The 16,876-nt window shown below is 42.1% G+C and overlaps 1 protein-coding gene across 10 annotated transcripts in view; it reads right to left on the bottom strand.

The window, feature by feature from the left end:
• Nucleotides 1–16,876, bottom strand: part of NRAP (nebulin-related anchoring protein) — a 64,406-nt gene that overhangs the window by 35,478 nt on the left and 12,052 nt on the right. For 6 of the 10 annotated variants that reach the window (XM_014546361.1, XM_014546363.1, XM_014546362.1 and 3 more), the window contains exons 11-20: nucleotides 16,276–16,392; nucleotides 13,642–13,746; nucleotides 11,964–12,071; nucleotides 10,856–10,960; nucleotides 7,770–7,868; nucleotides 6,611–6,715; nucleotides 5,380–5,487; nucleotides 5,036–5,137; nucleotides 2,325–2,522; nucleotides 1,681–1,785 (exon numbers count right to left, since the gene is read on the bottom strand). In XM_014546361.1, coding sequence (XP_014401847.1) covers nucleotides 1,681–1,785; nucleotides 2,325–2,522; nucleotides 5,036–5,137; nucleotides 5,380–5,487; nucleotides 6,611–6,715; nucleotides 7,770–7,868; nucleotides 10,856–10,960; nucleotides 11,964–12,071; nucleotides 13,642–13,746; nucleotides 16,276–16,392 — 1,152 coding nt within the window. The remainder of the gene's footprint in view (nucleotides 1–1,680; nucleotides 1,786–2,324; nucleotides 2,523–5,035; nucleotides 5,138–5,379; nucleotides 5,488–6,610; nucleotides 6,716–7,769; nucleotides 7,869–10,855; nucleotides 10,961–11,963; nucleotides 12,072–13,641; nucleotides 13,747–16,275; nucleotides 16,393–16,876) is intronic. The other 4 variants (XM_014546366.1, XM_014546368.1, XM_005874519.2 and 1 more) reach the window with 2 other exon arrangements.

The raw sequence follows: 16,876 nt of genomic DNA, 5'->3' as shown, positions 1-16,876 counted from the left end.
AGAGTGTTTTAGTTGCTACTCCTGCATTTTCTCCTAATAAATTCTGTATTTCACCATGTGCCCTGGGATGTGTCCATCTTATAAATCTAGATCTGACCCAGGATAGGGAGGTGTAGGGAACTTGGACTTCACAATCATGAAGACCGAAGTTTGAATCTCACCTCCACCTCCTTCCAGCTTCAGAGATGAGCAAAACCCCCAGTGCTGTCGGCAAGAGGATTATAGATACCAACTGAACCCCAAATAGGGATTGGAATATTTTAAAAAACTCCAAATCTCCTCCCTGCAGGAAAATAAAATTCTAGAGCAAATACTCCAGACAATTGCAGTTTCCTTTCTAGCTCCATTGTGTTGATGGAAAACTCCTTCCCCACATAATTGAAGGAAGTGACATTGCCCTTCCAGGGTTGAAATTCCCCCTGATCCCCCACTCCACACTGGTAAACAAGGAGCCAAGAATCACCCTGGACAGGGCACAGCAGGGACATTAAAAAGGCGAAGGAGATGGTATCTACGTGTCCCTTGAGGAGCTTAACAATGAGTAGGCACAGGAAGTGAGGTAGAAACACATTCCTCAGGCTGAATTCATTCCTAAGGCTAGTTGGGGTCCCTTATTGCACTCCTGTCCAAGACAAATGAAGCTTTAGTTGCCCCCCCCTGTATTTTAGCTGGTCTCAAAGAAGCTAAGTAATAGGACCCTAAAGGGTTATTCTATTCTCTCTACCTTCCTTATTTATACATTCTGGCCATAAATGTGTCTGGGTTGGAGAGAAAGGTGAGTACATAGGAAATAAGGATAAATTACAAAAACGTGCTTTGGGGGTGCAATATTGCTTAGTGGTCAAAAGCCGGGGCACTGGATCTAACACTTGATTCAGTTGCCACCTCTGCTAGTTCCTGGAAGTGTGACTTTAAGTCTCACTTTCCTCGTGTGTAAAATGGGATGTTAACAGAATAATAATAGTGTCACTCACCTAGGGCTGCAGTGAGCAATAAATGAACAATATGTAGGTAACACACTCCAAGTGGTAAATAAATGACAGCAATGAGTATATAATTATCAGTCCACAGTTGGCAGCTATGACTACCACTATTATTACCATTTGCAAGAGAGATGCCGGCTCAGCCTTCCTGGCCACGACACAAGAATCCCCTTTAAAAGATCCCAAAGAGAGATCCTGAAATAGTCCCATTTCCAAATGAAATGCCCTTCAAAAGTCCTCCTCTGCCTGCTGCCAAAGCCAGCTTTACACAGTGCAAAGAGAAGCAAGCTTGGAGCCATGGGGACTTTGGAGGGTAGCCTGTCCAACCTTCTCATTTTTATGTGAAAGAGGTTGGGAAGGGTTGAATGACTTGCTCAAAGTCTGCAGTGAATGAAAGGCAAGAGTGTAATGAGAACACTGTCCTCCAAATGTCCAACTCTAATTCAGAAGTAATCACAAACTCTTACACAACAAATACGTGCTTCCTCGTGCCAACCGATTGTGTATGACAACCTCTCTGAACTCTTCTGTGGACGCTGCTGCTACTTACATTGCTGGGCTGCGTACACATACCTTCCCCAGGTGCAAAATAAAAAAATACTCCTATGAGTCATACCCCAAATAATCCTGGGGGTTGGAGGGGGGGAATCAGAGGACAAGATCACTAGTAGAAGCCAGGGGCCTCGGCTCAGGTTACCTCGCTGACCAGCTGTCCAGCCTTCTTGGCCTGTTCCAAATTGAGACTGCCCTCCGTCAGCCACCCCACGCCTTTCATCCACGCCAGGTCAGATTTGTACTGCAGCTGCAAGAGAAAAGCCAGTCTCTAACAGATGCATGGGTGCAGACTGCGCAAAGGTGAGGGGAGAGTTAGGAAAATCCTTGCTTCTGCATCGTCTTCCTAGAAGAACTGCTCCCTACTCCTTCATAATCTGTCAGGACTCTGCCTAGGTAGGGAGGACACTGGGCCCACTTTTGTAACCATGTTCTACTTTAGCACTGAAACGTCATAACCTAACCAGAAAGTGGGCTTTTCAGACTTTTTGATCAAGGACCTCATCTTTCAATCTGCTAAATTTCCGAGATTTATTTACCATTTTCAACATTTGATTCCTCTTCACTCATCCTGAGTTTTGTCATGGCTCTGAGCCCCCTGTCCTGCATCCTCTAATCTCCATTGTCTCAGCTAAAACTGTATCTCTATCTCCCCATCCACCCTCCTCAGGCCTGGTTCTTCCTGGTCCTTCTAGTTATGTCATAGACACGTGCACAGGTTCACTCTCAAAGTGTCACTGTATCCCACTGCGAGAGATGCACGGGAGACTGTCAATGAGGGGGGCTCACCTCGCTCTGGAGCCCGTAGGCTTTCTTGGCCCACTGCGTCTTCATATCTTCGGGCAGCACGGTGTATTCGTGCAGCTTTTTCCTGTAGTCCAGGTCACTGGCCAGAGCTTGGGCCTTCTTAGCATGCCTGATGTTTACCATGTCCATGGGCAGGTGAAAGTGGGCCTTACTCTCTTCAAAGCCTTTCTTGTATTCAACCTTGAATGTACCAAAACAAGGCCCATTACTCGAAGCCTGTGTTTGCAGGCATGATATGGAAACACAGGAAAGAAGCCCACATTTTCGTGAGAAGTTGGCACTCTGGGCAATGGCACCCATCTGTCAGGAAAGTGGGACCCATTTCTGGCTCTGTAAGATGACAGTGCCGGGGAGCTGAGATTCCACACTACTTTGTCTCTGGGAGAAATGCCTCCTTCCAATCCTAAATCATTTTAACTGGCTACCCCAGGAGGCAAACACTTTATCCATGGTTTCTGTAGAAGCTTGAAAAGGTAGAATAACAAAGCTTAGGCTCCAGAGCCAGAGAAGCCTGAGTTCAAACCTGATCTGCCCTCTGCCAACTGGATGATCTCTGGAAAGTTACATCATCTCTCTAAGGCAGCGGTTCTCAACCTGTGGGTCGCGACCCCTTTGGTGGTCGAACGACCCTTTCACAGGGGTTGCCTAAGACCATCCTGCGTATCAGATATTTACATTACGAATTCATAACAGTAACAACATTACAGTTATGAAGTAGCAACGAAAATAATTTTATGGTTGTGTCACAACATGAGGAACTGTATTTAAAGGGCCAGAAGGTTGAGAACCACTGCTCTAAGGGCTCATTTTCCTCGGGGGACTATTGTGATAAGTCAACAAAATAGTAGGTGATACCTGCTTCATGCAGGGGCTGGCATACAGAAAACGCTTGGTAAATGTTAGCAATGACAACAGTGATGATGGTGGTGTTGACGATGGTGAAGATGGTGATGATGATAATAGTGATAATGATGGTAATGATGGCCCTAGTGATGATAATATGGTGGTGACGGTGATATTGATAATGGTGATGATGATGTTGGTAATGGGAAGGATGGTGATGGTGGTGGTGGTGAGGATAATAGTGATGATGGTGATGTTGATAATGGTGACGATGATGTTGGTGATAGGAATGATGATGATAGTGTTGATGGTAATTATGGTAATGATGATGGTGGTAATGATAGTGTTGGTGATGACAATGATGTCAGTGATGGTGATGATGGTGGTAATGGTGATGTTGATAATAGTGATGATCATGTTGATGATAGGAATGACGACGATGGTGGTAATGATGATAATGGTGATGGTGGTGGTGATGGTAATGGTGGTGATGATGGTGATGGTGGTGGTGATAATAATGGTGATGGTGATGATGGTGATGTCGGTGGTGATGATATGGTGGTGGGGAAAGGTAGTGATCTACAGTAAAAAGAATATAGTGCCAGTAAGCAAGAGTTCTAGAATCTAGTTCTCTACCATTATCATTGACTACTTTATGACCTTGGGCAAGACAGTCTTTTTGGCCCTAGATGCTCCAGCTGCAAATATGAAATACCGTTTCGTTCTCTATCTAACCCGAAGCCAGATTCTCAATGTCTCTGTATGTTTCACAACTATGCACTTTAAAGGGCTTGTTATATAGGCACATCCAAAATGGTGACTCGGACACCAACCTTCTTACTTTATTCAAGCCATGGCTCCTTAATGATTTACCAGGTAATTAGACCTGTCTGCACCATCAGAGCACTGTCAGCTGGCCTCACAGCTTGGAGCAGGCAGTCGTAAAGCAGAAACCTGATACTTAACGTGTCCTTTTAACTGTTCAGTATTGGCAGGGAAGACTTGATGAGAAGCCACATCTGCCCCTTCTAGCAGAATTTACCTCCCACAAGGGTTTCAGTAAGTGACAATTTACCACAGTTCATCTCCAGACATTAACTATAGTTGTTTACAAAGGAGCATCATTCTGATTGGTTGGAGCCTAGATGCCCAGTTGTTTGCTAAATATTTTGAATAGTGTGTGCATCTGTAACTACAGGATTCATCCAGGACATCGCCACAATAATCAGGGTGCTTACTGTTGAACCCTCTCGGTAGAATTAAGCTCTGTCAGAGAGGAACCTGTTATGTGGTTCTCATACTTAGAGCCCAGTGTCTCTCACACAGGATCTTGCCCATAGTAGTTGTTTAGTAAACATTTGTAGAATCAGTAGATGAGGCTGAACACCTTTATACCTTCACTAGGAGATCCTGGTCACTCATAGGGAACACATCACTCATCTATTTTAAAAGAATGCTTTTGCAAACAAAAGAAATGGAACAGTCTGGCCGATGTGGCTCAGTGGTTGAACATCAACCCATGCACCAAGAGGTCACTGGTTCGATTCCCAGTCAGGGCATATGCCGAGCTTACAGGCTCTAGCCCCAGTAGGAGGCATTTAGGAGGCAGCTGATCAGTGATTCTCTCTCATCCTTGATGTTTCTATCTCTCTCTCTCTCCCTCTCCCTTCCTCTCTGAAATCAACAAAAATACATTTAAGAACAAAGAAATGGAACAGACTTCTCACACAAGGAAAGAAGTCGTAGGTGGGAGTCAATAAAAAGGTAACAGTCCCAAGTGAAGGAGGCCCAGGAAAAACTTTAAAGTAACACAACTCTAAGTAAAGGATGGTGGGTAAAAAGGAATTTACCTCGCTGCTCATCTTGGCAACCTGCAGGGAGTGCAGAAGCCTAGAGTCCGTAGTTCCCATGGCTTTGCCTTTGCTTTTTTCATATTCTTCTTTGTATTTAATCTTGAGAGAAAGAAGAAAGTCTACCGTGAGGGAGAGAGAAACTTTGCCATATCAGGGGTTCTGGTTTTAACAAGTGCAAGGGGAATAATTCTGCAAAAACACCTCCCCGTCTTTCGCACCCAGAAGATTAAAGGATTGTGATGTTTGCCACGTTAACAGTCATTATTTTTTTCTGCAGGACCACTGACATTTTATGGAAACCATTTCTTATGCATTTCTGAGTTAATGAGAGAAAAACCTACATTGCTAGCAAGCTCTCCGGAGGCTTTGGCGGCCAGCAGAGACATGGCATCCAGCTTCATTTCAAATCCTTTCCCCTTGGACTTTTCCCAGCCTTCTTTGTACTTAATCTGACAAACAAAGACACAGGTGAATTAAGAGTCCCTATCCATATTCCGGCCATAAGTTGAAGAAAAAAACAAACAAATAGCGAAGGTGGCATCTTCATCTGTCTACAGACAAGAATCTTGGTGTTATTATCAAAAGGATCATAGCAATTATTACGACAGTTCGTTGATTCCTTAGCTGCAGAGCCATGCAGGGCGACGGTAATGGGCAGGACAAAGAGAAGACCCATGTGTTCATCCTAGGTCTGGTGTTTCCTGATCATGTGACCTTGGGTAAATTACCTTTTTATGCCTTAGTTTATCATTTGCCAAAAGAATACCCTATTATCTGTCTCAGGATTGATGTGAGAATAAATTGGGTGTAGTATATGAAAACAGATCTTAAGCTGGTAAAGTGCAACCTAGATCTAAGGTGTTGATATTGGTGTTGCCATGGTAACAGCGCCTATTGTTTTCTGGCCCTTTCCTATGTGTCTTCTACTCATCAACTCTAAGTCTTTGCATTGGGCTTGTGAGGCTCAGAGACATTAAAACCTCATGTAGGGACATGGGTTAAAAGTGGCAATGCCAACATCTGACCTGGGTCTATCTGATACCAAAGCCCATGCCGCTGTGTCCCTATAATAAATACCTCCTGGGGGTATGACAATTTAATAACTCCATTGTTTCTCCCAGTGGCCAGCACAGAATACACATCAACAATATTAGTTCCTTTTTCTTTTCTTCTTTTGCCCCACAAATCCTATCTAGAATGAGAAGCCCAATCACAGCCCATTTGGGACTCCAGGGAGAATCTGGTAATTAACATCGATCTTTAACTTAAAGTTTCTCCACACAGCAAAGCTCCAGCATGAAGTCACCCAGATGATGATGATGATGGTGGCATGTGCGTGTTCATGCACATTTTGCACACATGCTCATATTGTGAGAATAAAATTGCTAAGATCAATTTACCCCCAGTGAACTACCACGGGCCATGAGACAGCAAGATTCAAAATTATAACATGGTGGGTGCCGTGAATGAACCCATCTCATGAGCAGAATAATCATGGCTCGTTGGGACTGGTATCATCATGCTCACTGTGCACATAACCTCCACCACACTCTCCCCATGCTGCCTGCTTACCTCGCTAAAGAGCTCGGCGTTGGATTTGGCCTTCGCCAGTTGAGGTACATCCTGGGGCAATGTGTAATTCAACTTGTTTTTCTCATAGTCAGCACGGTAATTCACCTATTGGGTTTCAAGTAAACCCACAGGGTAAATGCAAGGTGTTTGGATGGGCAGAAGAACACTCTCTTTTCCACTTTCCCTTTAGACTCATAGCTGAGAAGGAGTTTCTGGAAAAGGCACTTGACCAGGAAGCCTACAATTTTGTGAATGTTTTAGAACATCTTGCGATATGCATGGTGGATACTCAAAGAGTAATTATCAAATGTCTGCCCACATTGAAGAAAAGCAATCTTAAATCTCCAAGAAAGAGCCACCCAGACATTATGTGATTCCCAGTGGAAGAATACAGCATCATCTGAGACGCAGTCTTGCCCAAAATTAAACCTGAACCTAATCGAGTCTATAGACCCAACCACTATTTCATAGGACAAGTGGAGGCTGGAGGAACACGTGAAAGCCGCAGTGGGATGCAGTTGGCAAATCTCAGACTGTGGGAAATGGTACAGGATAAACAATCCAGTCTCTTCAACAGAAAACTTGCAAGAAAATAAGACATTTTTTAAAAAACTTAAAAGATGAAAAGTCTTAAAGACATATCAACCAATCACAAAATGTGGACCTTATTTGACTCTAATTCAAACAAACTATAAAAAAGTATAACCTTATAAGACAACTGGAATGTTGAATACTAATTAACATTAGTTATATTAAGAATTATTAATTTTTGGGTGTGATATATAAAAATGCATAAATATGTTTTAATTTTTTTCATCTTTTAAAGATTCATGCTAAAATATTTATAGAGTAAATAATATGATACATGAGATATTTTTCAAAATAACATGGGCGGGGAAGGGAGTGGATGGGCATAACGATAAAGCAAGACTGGCCATGAGGTGATGGTGAAGCTGGGTGATGGGCCATGGGGATTCTTTACACTATTCTTTTTACTTTTGAATGTATTTGAATTTTTCAAGGGGGGGGGGTCATTTCATAGCTGTAATAAGACAAATGTCACCATTCATGAAAGTCACATCCTTGGGAGCCCGATATCCAAAGGCCACCCGGCAATCACAAGTCACCCACATCCGGCTGGGTATGTCGAGTCACTTACATGACTCAGTTGCTGGGCATTGATTTTGGCTTGAACAATCTGAGGGGTGTTGGTCACAGAGCTGTACTTCAACTTGTCGATGCTTTGCCTGTAGTTGACCTGGGTACAAAGAGGCACAGGAAGATGTCACTCACTCTCATCTCTAAGACCTGCTTAGCCCCGTCTGCCTAAGCCCAACAGAAATGCGATTCTCAAATGACTAGAAAGAGAACCAAAGATTCCAACTGGAGACAACAAACAATCCGAGCCCACCAGAGCCTTTCCAGGTACAGACTCCACGTTGGCCCTTAGTCAGCTGGGCTCTGGCTTTGATCACCCACCCCACTCATAGTCATCATGCCTCTGTTGTTTTTTTGTTTGTTAATCCTCACCCGGGGATACTTTTCCATCGATTTTTAGAGAGAGTGGAAGGAAAGGGGAGACACAGAGAGAGAAACATCCATGTGAGAGAGACACATCGATAGATTGCTTCCCCCACATGCCCCAACCAGGGCCAGGAATTGAGCCTGTAACCAAGATACTTGCCCTTGACCAGAATCGAACCTGGGACCTTCAGTCTGCAGGCTGACACTCTATCCACTGAGCCAAACTGGCTAGGGTATGCCTCTGTTTTATTGCCTAAAGCCCAGGACCCCATCCAGCACCCCCACACTGTTACAGCTTCTTCAGGCCTAGATTCAAGAAGAAAAGTTTTTGCACATTCTGAGTTTGGGACATGGGGTATGGAGGGAAAACTAGGAAATATAAACTCATTTCAATGTCAACTATTACTGAGATTAGAGTACAGTGGCTTCCTGATGCATTAATTTAGAGGGAAAAATTATCATCTCATAATGAAGTGTCTAATAGAATTCAGAATTATGCACGATAAAAGGTCACAAAAACTATATTTATAGAATGGCATATTCCTTCCTGATAACTCTGCATTGAGTACGTGGCAGAGCACAGTTGCTTTCCTCTGCAGGACATAACTGACAGTCTCCGTGATTAACCACACCTTTGCCACCTCACAGATGCCTAGCCATTGCTTCAGTTTTCTCTCTGAAGGGGCTCTTTGCTGAGCATAGTCTCATTGTAATGCTCTTAGTGTTTATAAAACCCATCTGAAGGGAACCCTCTCTAATCAAGGGCTGTGCTTGTTTAATTTCATAGCTATCTGAGCACCTTTACAACTACCAGACAGCAAGAGAGCCCACAAATGTTCTTGTAATGGGTCCCCCAAACTTCCTGAACACCAACGCCCCTACATTAGGATGTAAACTCAAAATCACAGGGAGCCTAGAAAGTAGGAGGAAGGTGATGACAGAGAGCAGCTGCCACTCAGTCCCACCCAAGCACTGCCATGCAGGAACTAGGGCCACAGTTCCCTGAGTTTTCCAACTTAAAAAAAAAAAAAAAGAATATATAAATTTGTGCTCTCTTACATAAATTTCTATAGATTGGTCCAATTTCTTTTAAAACACTCTGTGGCCAAATACAACATCTCAGTAGCCTGGATTTGGCTCGTGGGCTCCATTTTGAACTTACCTCTGCTTATTTCTAATCCAGTCTAATTTCATTCTATTCCCAGACTTCCAAAGGTGAGCTGGCTATATTTCAGGTGCTTGGTTTGAGTCAGCCTTATACAGATGAATGTCATAGCAAGTCATGTTATAATGGGAGTACATGTTGTAGGAATCTACCTTGGTTTGCTTGTGCTATTACCCATGATTTCTATAATTCAACTGTAAGAGCACAGACTCGAATTTTAATGAAATGCTCTTGATCCTCACATTCCCCAGGTAATGTATGCAGCCAAAAACAAAAAGAAGTCGTTTTGGTAGTCAAGTTTAACCTTGGGTTTCATTAAGGTGAAGTGAGCAAGTCAACCCAACCAAGTTTCCTCAGAAAAAGAGAAGCAAAGTTTCCTCAGAAAAAGAGAAGCAAAGTTTAAGTCCTTTATATTTCTCTACCGCCCATCTCTTGCTTTATTACATGTTTGAAAGCCCCTTTCATCCATTAAACTACCATTTGCCAATGATTATCCTCCATTGTCCTGCAAACTGTGTCAGACACTAAGATACCCACCACAGCCAACACTGCTCCTACTCTGAGCAAAAGACAGAGTGACATAAAGACCTACCTACCAATAGCAAAACCCAAGTCAACTACTGATCCCAAAGGAATGTGCAGGAAAGTAGCACTGACCATTTACTAAATATATGTTGAATTATTTGTTAAGTTATTGACTGATTTATGATAACCTTTGCTGACAAGTAACTGTGATATCAACTCAATTCTAAACCACCTTAAGTACTTTTTAAGATAGGACATGACTTTTGTCTTTTTTCTTCGTACTTTTCTGTATTTTCTAAATTTTCTGTAATAAAGATATAGTAACCTTCTTATAAGTAAAAAACAATAAATTTAATTAATTATGCATATTTTATTTTGTGCCAGCCAAACTATAAATAAAATCACTGATGTAATAATTGAGTTATATATTATTCTACACATATATTTCCCAAGTGCTACTAAGAAAAAAACTGAGTTACCATTACCACTTTCTCACAACTTACAGCCACTTTATCTTATTTCCTCCAGTCCTTAAACATAGCACACTCCTAAACTTAAAAAAAAAGGTCATCATTGCTAAGGAACAATTACTTAATGTGCCCAGCAGTGGACACAGTCCACCAAATTCCAACAGGAGAAATTCAACCTCAGGTTATTTTCAAGACAAAACTAGAGATGTCCTCACCTTATATTGAAAAGCTAAGAGTTCCCTTAGCCCTGGCCAGGTAGCTCAGTTGGTTAGCACATCATCCTGATATGCCAAGGTTGTGGGTTTGATCAGGGCACAAATGTCTCTCTCTCTCTCTCTCCCTCCTTCCCCTCTCTCTCTCTCTCAAATAAATAAAATAAAATAAGAACGAAGAGTTTCCAAACATGCATAAATGGACTTCCTAGTGAAAAAGAGTGTCCCTTTCTCAATCCCTCTTCCATTTCCTATGTATCTTGTTTCTTTCCATCTTGCTGCCTAAGAATCACTCCACAGGAGAGAAGCGACAAGAAAGAGCAGAAAGGGCTATTGGAAGAGGACTTACATCTTTCAAGGGAACCAGCTTCATGACTGTTTGATAGGAAGGAGTGAGAGTGGCTGGGTAGTTGTAGTCGACAACATCGTGTTTATAATCCTCTTTGTAGGCAATCTGAAACACAAAGAAAAGAACAAGAAAAGAGAAATTAGCCTCTACTTTTTTTTGTTTACCTTGTTTGAATGTCATAGGAAGTATTTTAAAAGGTAACCAGAGGGGGAAATAAAAAAGTAACCAGAAACAAAATTAATTCAGTTTCATCACCTCCAAGGAAAATTAAGTTATGCTCACACTTTTGCCTTCAATTAATTTGAATTCTTCCTCTTAATTAATCCAAAATTCATTAACTTCCATCTGTAGCACGTTTATTTTATCTTATTAAATATGGAGCCCCTTGTAATTTTTGTTAATAAGAAGTATTTGCACATGAATATACAATGGAAGAGCTTCTTCCAGAAAATAAATGAAAAGTCAAGAGTCTTCAGAGTGCTTTCAATTTTTTCCCCCTAAAGATCAAATTTGACATTCTCAAGCAGAGGACATTTGACATTGCTATGTTTTAATAATGAAATTGGTAAGATTTACAACTTGGCATTTGCAAACCTATGAACTGAATTGACAAAGCCAAAGACAGATTAATAGATTTCAGGCTATGATGAAACAGGGACCTGATCTACTTTGAAGACCAGTGCCTTCAATGAACAGAAGGTCTCCAGTGAACATCACGATGGAATAAATGAATGAACCAATCAACCAAGCACCCAACCAGCCAACAAATTTCATAGCAGGAATTTCAAATAAAAATTATGCTCATCCATTTCTCTTTATCTCTCGGAAATGGAAGTTTTTCTCACACTGGATCAATTACAATGGATCTGACTACTCTTCAAACCAGAGGAAGCTGAGATAAGTAAATTGAAGCTATTGATAAGTGTCAAGGATTTTTACCTGGTTGTATCGGTTCGTGTTTAGGAACTCTTATGGGTCAGCCTTTACACAACAGAAAACTGATTTTTCAAAAGGGAGACTGAAAAGAATTGGCTGAATTCCTTATGCCCCACCTCTTCCCACTCCAACTGATCCCCCGGACCGCCAGGCCCCTCACACAAGGACTCACGTTGCTCGCCAGACTTCCAACTTTCATCGCATGGAGAGTCCGTCTGTCCATACCAACTCCTTCATAGTGGCCTCTCATGTGGTTCTGGTAGTTTTCTTTATATTTATTCTACAGGGGACCACAAAACTTTCAACAAAAGCATCTCTTCCCAAGGTGTTCAAAATTAACTACTCCTCATAATGGACTAAATTGAAAATATAAATGATTAAAGACAACCCATTTAAGTAGTCAGTGTTTCACTGAATAACAAGACACACCTTTTAAAAAAATAATCAACTGAAGTTTCAAGCAAGGACAAGAAGTTGGAATGGGACAAGCACACAGCAGGCAAAAAAACATAAAATCTGATGGGCACAGACAGCACAAAACATACCTGACTTTTAAAAAATATTTTCAATTGTGTATATACCAGATCTTTTTCAATGTGCAAACCTACTGTGAGAGCAGGAGCTCTCCAATGGGCAAGCCCTGATTGTGTGTGAAGCCCCATGCTGGGGGATAGTACAATCACTGTAGGCTACTACCTCCATTTCTAAATAGATGAAGAATAAAACTTGAGCTTTACCAAATTCTATGAACATTTCATCATGGATTGGTCACTACTACAACCAGGTGAAATAATATCGTGTCCCAAATGCAGCTTACCAAATAATGAGAACCAAAATGGGATGATAAGAAGCCATAAATAGGAAAATTTGGGTAGCATCTAATGAAGCCACATTAACATGACCTGCCCTGGGAGGCCATTGAGTTATTAGGCACTGAGAGTATTTAAACAGAACAATGTTGTATATATCAAGACAGGATTCTACTTATCTCAGTTGATCTCACTCTATGAGGACAGGAATTATCATCATCCCCATTTTACAATGGGCAAAGTGGCTGGAGAGCTTAAACAATTTGCCCAAAGTTGGCCACTTGGCTAATTGTGAAACCATGTCTGTCAGCTCCAAAGCTGGTGCTCTTCCCCACTAATTCATGAAAAATAAATTCCTCATTGAGCTTTACAAAGTCCTGAGTGACTTTAAATTCTACGAGGATGCACAACTAAACAGAAGTAAAGTCACATAATCTGGTGTAGATTATGTTCCCCAGGATACATCTCCAGACCTTCTCTGAGAATTTCCAAATTTGCAAATGCCACTCCAGCATATAGCTGCTTATCTGTAATGGGAGGAAATAACATCTGGCTCCCCAGGTGACTGCAGGTCAAATGAGAGCAGGTATTAGCACCTTGCTGACCAGTCAGGAGATAACTGGTGTCTGTATTTACATTAAGTGATTTTAAGCTTTCAGAGTTTTAAAATGACTTAAATTAATGTAAATGCAGACACGAGTTATCTCCTGACCGGTCAGCCAGGTGTTAAGTTAAGAAGCACAAATTTGCATTGGGAGAGGATGTTGCATGCTCTGCTCACCAGCATTCGCCTCTCGGTACCGGATGCTGCCATACAGGAAGGATGCAAGAGGACAGGCAGGCACTGCCCTGAGCACTCAAGGTCAAGTGTGCATCGGGAGGTGTAAAAGAATTTAACACTACATCGACCATTCCCAGCAATCCTAATCAGACCTGTTAGGTATCTGTGCTTAAAAGGCCATGCTTTTCCAAGACACATAAATACATTCACATAGACTGTCTCTTAGGAGACCCAGAAATGCTTAGGCATTAAAAACTCACATCACTGGTGAATTTTGAGATCTTGCTCATGTTCCTGAATTGAGGTGTTTCACAGTAGTTGATACTGTGACCTTTACTACTTTCGTGATCCTTCTTATACTCCACCTTAGAAACCAAAACACCACTTGCACAATAGAACCAAACCCGAAGTCACTCTTGAATATGTCACCAGGACTTTACCAGGATATTTTTAGAAAACTTTCAGCCCAAGATTTAAAAATACCAGGCCCAGCATACTCTTAAGTTAATAGTACAGATTTTCCTTTCAAGGAATAAATAAGTGACAATCAATTTGGTTCTAAACATTAAAAATATACAATCTCTTTCAAGAATAAATACTATAAGATTTCATACCACTTAAAAATGGCAGAACTGGTTTTAGGAATCAAGACAGTGGTTACTACTGGGGACGCATGTCTGCGGGGATAGACAGAGAGGGGGGGTGTCTGGACTTTGGTTATGTTCTGTTTTTTGATCTGGGCACTAGTTATGCAGATGTGTCCACTAGTGAGAATCCTTCCTGTTACACTTGATATATGCACTTCTTTGTGTGCATGCATCAATAAAATATAACCTAAAAAGTTACTTTTCAAAGGCATAGAATAAATACGACCATAGATGCACAGACTGTCTTCTCACTTTAAATGGGTTGGCTAGCTGAGCTCCCCTGGGTAGCTGGGTGTCAAATGTGAGGCTACAGTTATTAAATAGACTCCAGGTCACAGGAGAAAGCGCTGAGGGTGACTGCCGCTAATAGAGGCATGGCTGGTTTATCTCACTTGATAAACATAAGGGCAAAAAGAAACCGAAGGCAACCTTGCGACCTCTTACCAAAGGCAATACAGTTTGTTATCTTATTTTATTAAACACTAGAGCAGTGATGGCGAACCTATGACACGCGCGTCAGAGGTGACACGCGAACTCATTTTTTGGTTGATTTTTCTTTGTTAAATGGCATTTAAATATATAAAATAAATATCAAAAATATAAATCTTTGTTTTACTATGGTTGCAAATATTAAAAAATTTCTATATGTGACACAGCACCAGAGTTAAGTTAGGTTTTTTCAAAATGCTGACACGCCGAGCTCAAAAGGTTCACCATCACTGCACTAGAGGCTCGGTGCATGAAATTCGTGCACTCAGGAGGGTTCCTCAGCCTGGCTTTCGCCCTTTCGCAGTTCAGGAGCCCTTGGGGGATGTCCGACTGATGGCTTAGGCCTGCTGGAAGTCAGACATCCTTAAGGCTGCTGCGGAAGTGGGAGAGGCTCCCGCCACCGCCACTGCGCTCACCAGCCGTGAGCCCAGTTTCTGGCTGAGTGGCGCTGCCCCTAGGGGAGCACACTGACCACCGAGGGCAGCTCCTGTGTTGAGTATCTGCCCCCTGGTGGTCAGTGTGCGTCATAGCGATCTTTCTGCCATTTAGTTGATTTGCATATTAGCCTTTTATTATATAGGATAGGGTGGCAATACGCCTTCTAAGGCATGCAAGATGCTCACAATAGGATATAAAATAAAAAAGTACAGCTGAATTCTAATTCTGAAACTTTATGTTCTTACATTCATGTACTTGTTTATAAAATATTCACATAGAAAAAGGTCAAAATGGTAACTGTTGTTCCTGGATGGCAGGACTATGCTGTCAGCCTTCTAGTTCCAGTTCTGTCCCTGAAAGTCTCTTTGAACCAGAACGAGACACTTTTGCTTTTCCAGGCCTATGACAAAGGAAGGGCCTGCAGGCTGTAAAGGTCCCACCCAGATCTAATGCCCTGTGACCAGGCGTGGCTCAGTGGTTGAGCATCGACCTATGAACCAGGAGGTCATGCTTCAATTCTCAGTCAGGGTCAAGGCACATGCCCAAGTTGCAGATACCAATTAGTGATTATCTCTCATCATTGATTTTCTCTTTCTTTCTCTCCCTCTCCCTTCCTCTCTGAGATCAATAAAATATTTTAAAAAGAAAAAAAAAAGAGCAAGGTTCAGCAAACATTCACATAGCATTCTTCCCTTATATGACCTGTTGCCAACTCAAATGCCTTTAGGGTCCAGATAGGTAATGCAAATGAGACTCTGGGGCTTGAAAAGGACATGGACAACTAGAGGGGAGATTTCCTTGCCGGAAGAGTCCTAACAGTTCTAAATATCTTAATCACTGGGTAGGACCAACAAAACACACCCTCTGGCAGCCAGTTCAGCCTCTAAGGTAAAGGTGACTCATGTAGTACCCACAATTTTCTTGGGAATTTGACTACAATGATGAGAGAATTGGGAGAGGTTCAAGTTCAAGCCACTTCCTGTCCGTTGATTCCCACTCTATAAGGATGACGCATATTTCTAAAGGTTAGCTCACCTGATATTCTGGCAACTAGAAATCTATTGCCTGGAAGCTCTGAATAGCTCAGCCCTGTAGGAATTCAGGGAAAAGCTTTTGAGCCATCAGAAATTAAATTTGTTATTTAATGAATTGGTTTTGTTCTGGGCTCGCCTGTGAATTGCTTTCACTGCACATTTGTTCTTTGGGAACTGGCAGCCCAGGTGTAGTGCATGTGGCTTTACATGGAATTTGTCCTTTCACTGCCTTTATGGGGGTTAAAGGAAGTGACAGCAAGCAGTAGCGACTGTCCCCCATACGCACCTCGCTCACAAGCTTGTTCACGCTCTGAGCCCGCTTCAGAACCAGGTTGTCCTGGGCCGGGAGGGAGTGGTAATGAGCAGCACCTTTCATCCTGTTGAAGTCCTGCCTGTATTTTATCTGAAAGATACACACAAAGAGGGTCCAGAGTTGCTGTCTGCATGCTCCATGGCAGAACTTACCCTCAAATTACCCCACACTTAATGTCAACATTCACTTCACAGAATTTCCTGAAGGACAAATATCATATGGGTGTTTTTTTTTCTCCATACAACCCACATACCACTTAGTCCCTTTCGTATTAAAATGTTATTGGCCCAGGTCACTTTCATTTGGTGCACTGTCAGTACATCTTTATGCAGCGGTTCTCAACCTGTGGGTTGCGACCCCTTTGGCGGTCGAACGACCCTTTCACAGGGGTCGCCTAAGACTGTCCTGCGTATCAGATATTTACATGACGATTCATAACAGTAGCAACATTACAGTTATGAAGTAGCAACGAAAATAATTTATGGTTGGGTCACAACATGAGGAACTGTATTTAAATGGCCAGAAGGTTGAGAACCACTGTCATTATGGAAAGTGGCTCATTTTCACACCCTAG

Source organism: Myotis brandtii, unplaced genomic scaffold (genome assembly GCF_000412655.1).
Source record: "Myotis brandtii unplaced genomic scaffold, ASM41265v1 scaffold441, whole genome shotgun sequence".
Classification (NCBI taxonomy): Eukaryota; Metazoa; Chordata; class Mammalia; order Chiroptera; family Vespertilionidae; genus Myotis; species Myotis brandtii.
The sequence above is the reverse complement of the archived record's forward strand: the minus strand, read 5'-3'. Positions and strand labels throughout refer to the sequence as shown.